This window comes from Anomaloglossus baeobatrachus, chromosome 7 (assembly GCF_048569485.1).
Source record: "Anomaloglossus baeobatrachus isolate aAnoBae1 chromosome 7, aAnoBae1.hap1, whole genome shotgun sequence".
Lineage (NCBI taxonomy): Eukaryota > Metazoa > Chordata > Amphibia > Anura > Aromobatidae > Anomaloglossus > Anomaloglossus baeobatrachus.
Genome location: NC_134359.1, coordinates 235792158 through 235804169, shown reverse-complemented (window position 1 = coordinate 235804169; position 12012 = coordinate 235792158). Strand labels below are relative to the sequence as shown.

The 12012-nt window shown below is 46.5% G+C and overlaps 1 protein-coding gene across 1 annotated transcript in view; it reads left to right on the top strand.

The window, feature by feature from the left end:
• Window positions 1–12012, top strand: part of LOC142245329 (multidrug resistance-associated protein 1-like) — a 170706-nt gene that overhangs the window by 76039 nt on the left and 82655 nt on the right. Inside the window, 2 exon segments of the mRNA XM_075317959.1 lie at window positions 765–926; window positions 9925–10017. Coding sequence (XP_075174074.1) covers window positions 765–926; window positions 9925–10017 — 255 coding nt within the window.

The following is a 12012-nucleotide window of genomic DNA, read 5'->3' as shown; positions in this document are numbered from 1 at the left end:
ATCCAGAACTGACATCCTATGAGGCCTACCTGTCACTGCTCCTCTTCCTCGACTTAATCCTGTCCTATCTAATATGGAATCTACCGCTGCTCCAGTCCGCCCCCTTCGTAGCACCAGCTGGTGAACGACGCTGACTCTGTTATATTGGGAACCTACACTCCACTGGCAGCATTTACATGTTAACACACACTTATAACAATCAATATTATATCTATATGTTTAGTATAAACACCTTTCACAGTACAAGTAGATGACATATAGCATAACACAGTGTAGGGGCACGACTACATATACAAACATAAATTTAGGTATTAGTATGATATTTAGGGCCAGGTTATCTGTACTTGAGATACTGTAGACATAGATGTTAATGGCTTATCTAATTGAAATGCCATATGTGTCATTTGTGGGCCATTCCTTTAAAGTTGTATATTAGATGGGTATTGTCATCCAATGTAACCTACTAGTACGTAAGCCAAAATGTGCTGCAAAACATGATGGTCTGCATCAATAGTGGCTTAGATGCACATGTAGATAACACACTCTAGGTCTCTAGTATATGAAAGAATCTTTATTTTGGCACAAATTAGACCGATGGGTCAAAGGAATTTTACCGGACATATTGGTAATTGTAATTAAAAATTAAAAAAAAAAAAAGGATGGCTAGATAGAAACATGAAGAGCGCAAATATTTTAGTTTTTTTTTGTATTTCTCTTTTTCATTAAGATAATTTTATCAGTTTCTTCTTGATTTAACATTAAAGGCATTAGTCATTTCCAATGCTGGGCGTAAGAATTCCTCGGCCGGTGAAATCGTAAATCTGATCTCCACAGATGTCCAGAAGCTCATGGACTTGGCCACTTGTTTAAATTATATTTGGTCGGCACCGATTACAATCATTTTTGCTATGTATTTGCTGTGGCAGGTGAGTCAGTATATACTACTTTTATTGTTGTTATGTTGAATGATATCTTTCATCATAATTCTGTTTGGTTAGTTCTGTTTTGGCTGCAGATTGAGGAAGCTAGATAGGTGCTAAATGTTACCACTATTTCTACATTACAGTGCACTTGTACTTCAGTAAAGGGGTATTCCCAAATTCTCTTAAGCTGTGCCATGATTTTATTATCTGTAGGTCCTACCTAAGGAACCCCCACTCATACTGAGAATGTGGGGCAGCAGTGTAACTGCTCTGTTTTTTTCTGCCCCATTCAGTTGAATAGAGCATAGCGGCAGTTCCCCTGCACAGCAAGGCTGCAGAAGAATCCCTGCGCAAGGAAAAACAGTAAAAGAACCACTTCATTTTTGGCAATTAAATCCTAACACCATTCACTTTTAAGATGCAAAAACCACGTTCTATTGGTGGCGAATGCAAAAATATTAGGCTGCAATGATGATAAAAAAAAAAGAATAGGAGGGGGTTGACCTTAAAGAGGACAAACACCAGGATGTTCCTATATAAACTAAATCCACTGCTATACTGGTGCTAGCATGCTGATTCTATACATACCTTTAGTTGTGAGATCGGATGTATACTTTCTGAAATACAAGCAAGTAAAGTTTGTGAAATGCACTGTAATTTGATAAGAGATGCAACTAAATATCTAATAGGTGGGTCGGGTTTTGCTTGTTAATCTCGTTCCTGTCTGCCTGCCCGTCCTTCCTCCTCTGTTCTTACAGGGGGAGGAAGGACAGGCAGGCAGCAGACAGGGGCGAGAATAACTAGCAAAACCCGACCCACCTATTAGATATTTCGTTGCATTTCTCATCAAATAACAGTGCATTTCACAAATTTTACTTGCCTATATTTCAAAAACTATACATCCGATCTCACAACTAAAGGTATGTATAGAATCAGCATGATAGCACCAGTATAGCACGGGCTTTAGTTTATATAGGAAAATCATGGTGATTGGTCCTCTTTAAAGGAATTATCTTTGGACGAGGACTTTTTCTTTTTTTTTTTTTAGTAGAAGGGTCCTTTGTAAATAAGTTAATCAATGGGTGTCCTACTCTTGAGACTATTAATTTTTCTGGTATGCAGCACCACCTTAGGAGAATGAAACATTGCACAGTTTTTCATGCAAAGAATAAATAATTAGGTACTCCACTTGACTGATGGATGAGGGTCCTAAGAAGAGCCTTCCCTCTATTAACTTTAAATTTCTTAATAGGGAGTCTTCTAACTCCGGCAACTCCTTTCATTCTGAGAACTTCTCAAGTCCATTAATGTTCTCCTGATATGTCTAAATAAGATACTGTGATGCCCCTGCGTCAGCAGCCGGGCTGCTCGGATCCGGATCCGCGGTGGCTCGAGGGGTCTCCGGACCCGGGGGTCGGGGTCGTGCGGCCACTCAAATAAAAGAGGGAGTATTTATACGGGGCTGTTTGATTAAAGTTCGTGACGCCACCCGTGGTGCATGGTAGGATGGCGTACCACCGCTGCGATTGGGAGTACCCGGTGGCGATGGCGTGGGCAGCTAGGTGTTTTAACCCCTCCACGGGTAGGGGGGAATGCCCCGGGACTCGGTGATGGTGACGGGGAGGTGCCGTTGGGACAGTAAGGGTCACTTGTGTACTCCCTCAGTCCAATAACACTGACACCGACAACTGTGGTAACCCAAAGTTCTTGACACCGCTGCCACTGGGAGGGAGCATGCCTGGATCCCGTGCCCGTTGGTGTTGCCTGTTAGTCTGTGACCTTTACCTTGGCATCTAGTTTTCTGGTTGGTTCCTTGAGTATAAAACTGGTCGGGTCCCGCTCACCAGTATGGCTAACTGGGTGAGCTTGCTCTCAGGGTTCACGCTTGGGATTTTCTGGACCGTGTAGTGGGAAAGTTCTATCCCCCTCGTTGCGCTAGTACCCCGATTTTGTAGTGGGTGGAGAATGGATCTTGAAGGCTCTGTTATCGTTGGGTAAATTGTCAGGACGCTTGAAGCTACTCCTTAACCTAGGGTCCATGTACCCCGTCGTGCCCTGGCCCCTGCCCGGTGATGACACAAGGCCGCCGGCTGTACTCCTCGACAGTCCGTGCCCCTTGTCATGATCCCCTGCGACTGACTGAACCGTCTCAGATTGTGGTAAAACTGATGCAACGAATCCAGTTTACAAACGGATCCGTCGTACCACTTTTTTCCATGGCAAAGAATGGAATTTTCACATCTGAGCATGCTCAGTTCCAAAAAGATGGATCTGTCGCCGGAATCCGTCATTTGTCGGATTGTGACGGATCCTGCACCCATAGGCTTCCATTATAACAAACGATGGACACCGACAAATCCGTCGCTGTCTGTTTTTTCGACACAGTCAAAAAAACGTTCATGTGGACATCGGCTCCATTGGCCAGACAAACATTTTTCGACTGATCCGTCGCACGATGGATGAAACGTCAGGCTATCCGTCACAATCAATCACTAATAAAAGTCAATGAGAAAAAAACGGATCCAGCACTGGATCCGTTTTTTTCACAAAACGACGGATTGCGACTGATGGCAAATAACTAATGTGTGAAAGAGGCCTAAGGGAGAGTGAAGCGGTCGATGTTTCCCTGCAGGGACAATGCGACATAACAATGTCATGCAAGCCCCAGGAGAGCCAGTGCCAACATAACTGGAATGTTTCCGGCACTGGAGGTAAGAATAGCTGTTATTATTTTACTTAAGGAGGGAGATAGGGAAACCTGTAATTGAGAATGGGATGTCTGAGTAGTGGACACCCCCTTTAACACTAGAACGCGCAAGCAATTCAATCTACCATAGAAAACAAATGACCTAGCAGGCCTGCGAGGCCCCAGGTATGCGTTCTAGGGTTAAAAACAATAAAACTACTTTCCTTGCGCCGTTCCCCTGATAATGCAGAGTGTAGAGTGAGATTCCGCACAGCAGTCGCGATTTAGTGACCAAATTGAGCCCGTTGTGCTTAGACTCAGACCCACAGCCTGAATGGTGCAGCAGGGAGATGAGTGCTCTCTTTTCCACTATCCCGGGAATGCAGATTCCAATGTGACAATGGGTTGGGGGAGGGTGCAGTGCTGCTTGGCATTAGGTTCCCTACATCTCACGGGCCCCATAGTGGCCGTGTGGTCTGCTGGGTGGGGCATGCCCTTGTTTTACAATTAGATTATTATTCCAGGGTCAGACTGAATTAAATAATAAAGGTTGCTCAACACATATACCAGAAGCTCAGAAGCTGGTGTTATAAAAGGTCTGATGAATAGAATTGCTGTATACACTATAATATTAAAGCAAAAGCCTATACATTGTTTTTTAATAAAGTAAATTTCAGAGCATTTTTTCTTTAAGTGAGCATCGATGGTATCTCTTCGAAAAATTGTCAGGAATGCAGGTTGTAGAACAGGTTGTACTTTCTTCAGAATGTTTTACCATCGCTGCTGATGTGACTGAATAGAGGAGAATCAGACCAGAGTTCTTAGAACAATAAGTAAAATATTATAAGGTCAGAAGTGACAAGAAATTACTCTGTCACTTAAAGGGGTTATCCGGCTTATTTTGAGTTTTTTTCATCATTACCCTATTGGGCTACATTGGGGCAGGTAAGTAGATATAGACCACTTACCTAGCCTGCTTTCAGCCCCTCTCCCCCGGATCAGAGTGGTCATGTGACCGCTCCTGCCGCGATTTTGCTGCTTCCGGTCATTTCATGTCAACATGGGCAGGGCCATGTTGACATGCAAATCTGGAAACAGCATGTCGCCTCCCTGCTGGGCTGTACAGTGTGTGGAGTCCCCGCCCCCGTCCCTGCACCCTCCCACACATTCCCCCGCACCTCTTACTCGCCCCGCAACCTCCCCCTGCACTGCTGTTGGGTCCGTGACCTGGGGAAGGGGCCTGGCGGCAGCTGCCGTGGTGTCAGCGCCAGCACCGGGCCCCTGCTCAGGATCACACATTCAAATATACCGGCATCACAGATCACAGATTCCGGTACATTTGAAAGCGCTGATGAGAAGTAGCGTTGCGCTTCTCATCACTGCCCCGCTGTCTGTGCTTTCTTCAGCACAGCGGTGACGTCACTACTGTGCTGATATGGCCAGAGCACAGACAGCGCGCGAACGTGCAGGAGCGGCAGGGACCGAGGACGGGTGAGTATGTACTCCCTACCTGTGTTCCCTATGGGGGTAGGGGGGTTGGTACAGAGCGTCGTGTGTGCGTGCAGAGCCTGATGTGTGTATGCGGTGCAGAGCCCGATGTGTGTATGCGGTGCAGAGCCCGATGTGTGTATGCGGTGCAGAGCCCGATGTGTGTAGGCGGTGCAGAGCCCGATGTGGGGCTGTTATTTGCAATGCTGTAGTGATAACAGGTCAGTGCTGGGGCAGAATATACTGACAGGGAATGTGTGTGCAGGGGGCGGGCAGGGAGCGAGGCTGAACACTGGGGTGGGGCTGGACAGTGAGGCCGGGCGGTGCCAGCTCTGACTGGGAGGTGTGGCACAGGAAGTGGTCAGTTTGCTTGTGCTGAATGTAAACAGAGAGCTGCAGAGAATAAAGGGTGAATTCAAGAGGAACAAAAGTTAGAAAACAAAAAATAACAATGTAGGGGTGATTTATATGACAATACAGCACAGATTAGCTTAAACTCAAAAATTTTTGTTATGTCGGACAACCCCTTTAACTTTAAGAAGTTAGTGAGGAATCTCTTGAAGACAAATACATGTGGCAATATAGAAATGTTACTGTCTATTAGTTTTGGAATAAAAGAATCTTGGGCAATGAAATTTTGGATCTCCAACCTGATTTCATCCATGAATGCTGACTTTTTTTTTTCTTTTTCTTTTTAAAGGCCTTATTTAACTTTTCTATTAGGTTATCAAAAACTGTATATTTTTATTTTTACTCATACTGTAGTTACATATTGCTGTTACACAGGTGATCTTGTGCCCCCTAGAGTTCTTTACAGAATATACCCTTAATTAGGGAAATTTACTAAGCAAAAAGCAACAATGTCAGAAATTGTTCCAAAAAAGTGTATTTCTTTTTTTTTTTTGCAACTTTTTCAACAGCTTTATAAATCGTCTACAAAAAAGGTTTAAGACCAGTAATCAAAAACTGTTAAATTCTATATAAAGTGTCAGTCTTTTTGAATGGCAATATATTAGTAAGGTGCAAAATAGAGAGGCATGGTGGCACAAGAAGGAGAAAAGTTTCTGAGCTACCATTCTTCTATTTCTATTTTGCTAAATTCCACCATTTCTGGCTTATCAAACAGCTTAAATCTTCTTTAAAAAGAATATGTCAGCAGGTTTTTGCTACCTCATCTAAGAGCAGCATCATGCAGGCAGAGAAGCCCTGAGTTCAATCATGTATCACTTAGATTACTGGGTGAAGTGGTTTTGACACAGTGAAAGATTTGAGATTTTGCATGTAGCAGTGCTGGGAGAGCTGTCCGTGCCTACAGCTTTCTGTGTGCATTGCCATAGACAGAAGCTGCTAATCACAGAAGGGGGCAGAGTCGGATTAGAGCTCACACACTGCTGAGACCCCCTAGTGATAAAGATACCAGGCTTAAACTAACATTGCAGGTAAACAAAGAAGACTGTGAAATAACTGATGCACTGCTAAATTTTCTGGTTAACTCTTAAGGTCCAGTCACACTAAGCAACTTACCAGCGATCCCAACGATAGGGATCGCTGGTAAGTTGCTAGGAGGTTGCTGGTGAGATGTCACACTGCAACGCTCCAGCGATCCCACCAGCAACCTGACCTGGCAGGGATCGCTGGAGCGTGGCTACACGAGTTGCTGGTGAGCTCACCAGCAACCAGTGACCAGCCCCCAGCGCCACGTGGAAGATGCTGCGCTTGGTAACTAAGGTAAATATCGGGTAACCAACCCGATATTTACCTTGGTTACCAGCGCACGGAGCTACACGTGCAGAGAGCAGGGAGCAGCGCACACTGAGCGCTGGCTCCCTGCTCTCCTAGTTACAGCACACATCGGGTTAATTACCCGATGTGTGCTGCAGCTACATGTGCACAGAGCAGGGAGCAGCGCACAATGCTTAGCGCTGGCTCCTTGCTCTCCTAGCTACAGCACACATCGGGTTAATTAACCCGATGTGTCCTGCAGCTACATGTGCACAGAGCAGGAGCCGGCACTGACAGTGAGAGCGGCGGAGGCTGGTAACAAAGGTAAATATCGGGTAACCAAGGACAGGGCTTCTTGGTTACCCGATGTTTACTGTGGTTACCAGCCTCCGCAGAAGCCGGCTCCTGCTGCCTGCACATTTAGTTGTTGCTCTGTCGCTGTCACACACAGCGATCTGCGCTTCACAGCGGGACAGCAACAACTAAAAAATGGCCCAGGACATTCAGCAACAACCAACGACCTCACAGCAGGGGTCAGGTTTTTGCTGGATGTCACACACAGCAACATCGCTAGCAACGTCACAAAAGTTGTTCGTTAGCAGCGATGTTGCTTATGTGACGGGGCCTTTACAGCCGTCTTCAGATTACATTGCAGCAACCTGTTGACAGAGTCCATTTAAAGATAGGGAATAACTTCCTAATCACTGGAGATCCAACCTCTGGGACCCCTGCTGACCTCTAGAATGAAGCTTTGAAGAGTCCTGTCTGAATTGAGCAAATGTGGATCATGCTTATGTGCCGCCCTGGTGTTAATCGGGCTGCTCGGATTCGGGATAGTCGTGGCTCGAGGGGTCCGGACCCAGCTTGGCGGACACTCTGATCCGTAAAAGGGGTTATTTACAGGGGAAAAGTTTGTGACGCCACCTGCGGGTTGCGGTAATGGGAGTACCGCCGCTGCTGGAGGGAGTACCGGGGTAGATGGTGTGAAGCAGCAAGGTGTCAGTCCTTCCGCTGGTAGGGAAGGCCCCGTGCTCAGGGGGTTGGTAGCTTTGGGAGGACAGGGTGCAGGGACCAGGGTACTCCCTGCGGGTAGTCGTGGTGTTGGATGAGGTTTAGAAAGGAGACACACACACTGTAGGTAAACCAAAGTCTCTGAGTACAGCTGCCACTGTCAATAGGCCGTCCAAGTATCTGGTCCCACCGGTGTCACTTAGTGATTCGGAGCCTGACTCCGTGCACAATTTGTTGTCTGTTGATGGTGCCCATGGCTTGAAGCTGTTGGAGGCCCTGCTCACTATGTGTAGTGTAGCCATGCTCCTAAGGGCTGGCACTTGGGACCTCAGTGGGTTGCTGTGTCTGGAAAAACCCTGTCCTCCTCGTTGTGCAGATGCCCTCAATCTCTGAGTGTTTAGGGAAGTCCTTGAAGATTCTCTCCCTTTCAGGTGAATTGTCAGGACATTGAATCCGCTCCGGACCTCGGGTCCTGTACCCTGTCGTGCGCCGTACCGGTCAGTTCTGTTGGGCCCTTCTGGTGCCAACAGTCCCTTCAAGACTACGCCAGTCACACCCCTGTCCAAGATCCCTGCAACCGGTCCCCGACTCCTCTGGACCCGGATCACTGCTTGCGACCCAATCAGTTTTTCTTAGCTCCCCAGGAGCTAACTCTCCCAGCTCCTCACTTACTGGAGCTCACTTCTTCACTCTCCCTTTTCAGTCTGCCCAGTTCTCAAGAGACTGGCCCATTTTCCAGCTAGTCCAAGCCCCCTGGTGTGTCTGGCAGTGACTGATGTGAGGTGATTGCGTTTTGTGGTGCAGATGGAAGTGACACTGGTTTCCTGGGTACCTGAACCGTTGGGGGGGGAGGGGGGGTTAGGCCCTGCACCCTGGATAAGGATGCAGTACCCTGTAGCACCCTGATGTATTCAGGGGCGCTAGACTTATGCCTGCTTTACACCATACGATCCAGCATACGATATCGTATGCGACCGTACCCGCCCCCATCGTATGTGCAGCACCTTCAATTTGTTGAATGTGTCACACAAACAAGTAACCCCCCCGTCACACGTACTTACCCGTCCATACAACCTCGATGTGGGCGGCGAACATCCACTTCCTGGAGTGGGAGGGACGTTCGGCGTCACGTCAATGTCACGCGGCAGCCGGCCAGTAGAAGCGGAGGGGCGGAGATGAGTGGGACGTAAACATCCCGACCACCTCCTTCCTTCCGCATAGCCGGCGGGAGTCGCGGGACGCAGGTAAGCTGCTGTTCATCGTTCCCAGGGTGTCACACACTGTGATGTGTGCAACCTCGGGTACAATGAACAACCTGACGTTCAATTTTTAGGAATTGAACGACATGCATGCAATGAACGTTTTACCGTTCAATCGCAATCGCACGTAGCTGTTACATGCTACAATGTAAATTACGATGCCGGATGTGCGTCACTTACGACGTGACCCCGCCGAAACATCGTAAGATATATTGTAGCGTGTAAAGCGCCCTTTACCTCCGCTCCATTTATTCTTAATAGATGTGCCGAAATTCCATTAAGAATGAATTGGAAGTGATCATGTATGACCACCTCTACATTAACACATGTCTCTTCAAAGCTCTGTTCTCAGGAACAGTGGGGGGTCTTAGCAGTTGGACCTCCAGCAATCGGGAAGTTCTCATATCTTGTGGACAGGGGTAACTTCCAGATTTGGAACAACCTCTTTACTTTGTTCAGTATTGGTGGACATGAATGCTTCCTAGCTCACACCCAGTTTAGAACACTTTAAAGCGTTTTGTCACCTCTAAAGATTTTTCCCTGTAAATAAAAGTGAAGTGAACCTGTGTCCTACCATTGTCATCTATATATAGACACAAAAAGAAGGATCGGCATCCGGAGCAAAATCCAGAACTTTAAAGTTTATTGGACATGCATGTTAAAAAGCCACCAAGGCGCCGGCGGACATAACTGTTTTACGCGTTTCAAGCAAACACTGCCTACTAAGAGCACAGTGTGCGCTCGAAACGCGTTAGCTGAGAGTAATATTTTCTGTACAAAGAACAATTTTTTACAGATCATTTATTATCACTAATTGTTAACATCCTCTTTCCAGACGCTTGGTCTCGCTGTAGTTGCAGGAGTCGGAGTATTTATTTTAAACATTCCTTTCATTACAGTATTTGGAATATTCATGAAAAAAGTACAGGTAAGCATGAGCTACTTTATTTTTGTTTTATGTTTACTAGTTTACTATAAAGCAGTAGCTGGGAACTTTTTTTTTTTTTTTTTTGCGGAATAGTCTGTGAAGTATTGCAATATCTCCTCTTAGGAATATTCACTTAAATTGTCTTTTTTTTTTGTTAAGGAATTATAATTATAAGATCAGGAGAAGGACTTGGGTATTCTGGTTACAAGTAAGCTGAGCAGCAGCACTCAATGCCAGGCAGCAGCTGCAAAAGCAAACAAGATTTTAGGGCGTATAAAAAGAGAGATTAGATCCTGTGATCCCAACGTGCTATTACTCCTCTATAAATCACTTGTAAGGCCACATCTGGAATATGGGATCCAGTCAAGAGCGGACAGTGACAGCTTGGGGCCCCTGTGCAAGAAATTGTGCCTGAGCCCCTCCTCCTTTTATGGCGCAAATGTACAAATATACATATTTATGTATATTTGAATATGAATATATATATATATATACATATATATATATATATATATATATATAGTGCCCTTTCTTATGTCCATTACTGTACCTTACATATCGGGACCATATAATGAGAATGTTGTGAGGGCCATATAATAGATTGTGTTGTGGGTGGAGACTGAGGGCTATATAATGAATTGTGGGGTGGGTCGGACACTGAGGGCCATATAATGAATTGTGGGGTGGGTCGGACACTGAGGGCCATATAATGAATTGTGGGGTGGGGTGGACACTGTGGGCCATATAATAATTTGTGGGGTGGGGAAGACGCTATGAAGACCATATAATGAATTGTGGGGTGGGGCAGACACTGAGACCCATATATTTAATTTCGGGGAGTGGAAGATGCTGTGAGGATCATATAATGAATGGTGGGGCAGACACTGAGATCTATATATTTAGTTGTGGTGTGGGGCGGACGCTATGAGGGCCATATAATGAATTGTGGGGTGGGGAGGATGTTGATGACCATATAATGAATTGTGGGATGGGGAGGACGATATCCGGGCCATATTATGAATTGTGAGGTGGGGGGATACTGAGGACTATATAATAAATTGTGGGCTTCCCCAGATATGTAACATTACCCACTTCCCCACACAAATAACTGTAACCCTTCCCCATACAGCCCTCCTACATGCTGCATGCAGCCCCCCGCGTATGACATAACCCTTTTTCCTATGCAGCCGCCTGCATATAACATCACCCTTTTCACCATGCAGCCCTTCAGTACACAACATCCCCTTATGCCCCATGCAGTTACCCAGTTTGCAGCCCCCAACCAGGTAAACCTAACCCTTCCCCACTCACTCAGCCCCCCAGCATGCAGCCCCCCAGCAACTGTAACTTTAACATTACCCCCTCCTTCCCAGGCGAGTAACATCACCCCCTTTCCTGCACAGCCTCCCAATACATAGCCACACACATACAAAATCACCCATTTCCCCATCCAGCCCACGTATGGAAATCACCCCTTTCCCTGTACAATCCCCCAATATGCAGCACCTTTTCTGTGCAATTCTTCAACATGCAGCCCACATGTAGGAACATCGAGTTATCCTGTGCCCTCAAAAAAACAAACACCACCTCACATTACTTGCGGTAGCCCCTCACTCTTTGGTGCAGCCCCTCAGTCCTCAGTGTTACCTCTTCACAGCTTCATTATCTCCAGCAGCCACAACACAAAACTGAGCACTGGGATGATGGGACCAGCTCCGCACTGGAGGAGGAAGGCCTGCCCCTTCTGGTGACATCATCACCTCACAGGAGCAACTCTATTCTAGCCACAGCATACGGATTCCTGTGGCTCTGCTGTCTATACTGTGTATCAGACCAGCAGGATCGCTCCCTGCCTGGCACACCACTTATAATAGATGAGGGCAATCTGGCCCTGGGCCCTCCAGAGCCTTGGGCTCCAAGCAGGCCAGATTGCACTCATTATTAACCAGCCTGCGTGGGGCCCGCTTCACCTCTAGACCTCGGTGCAAGTGCACC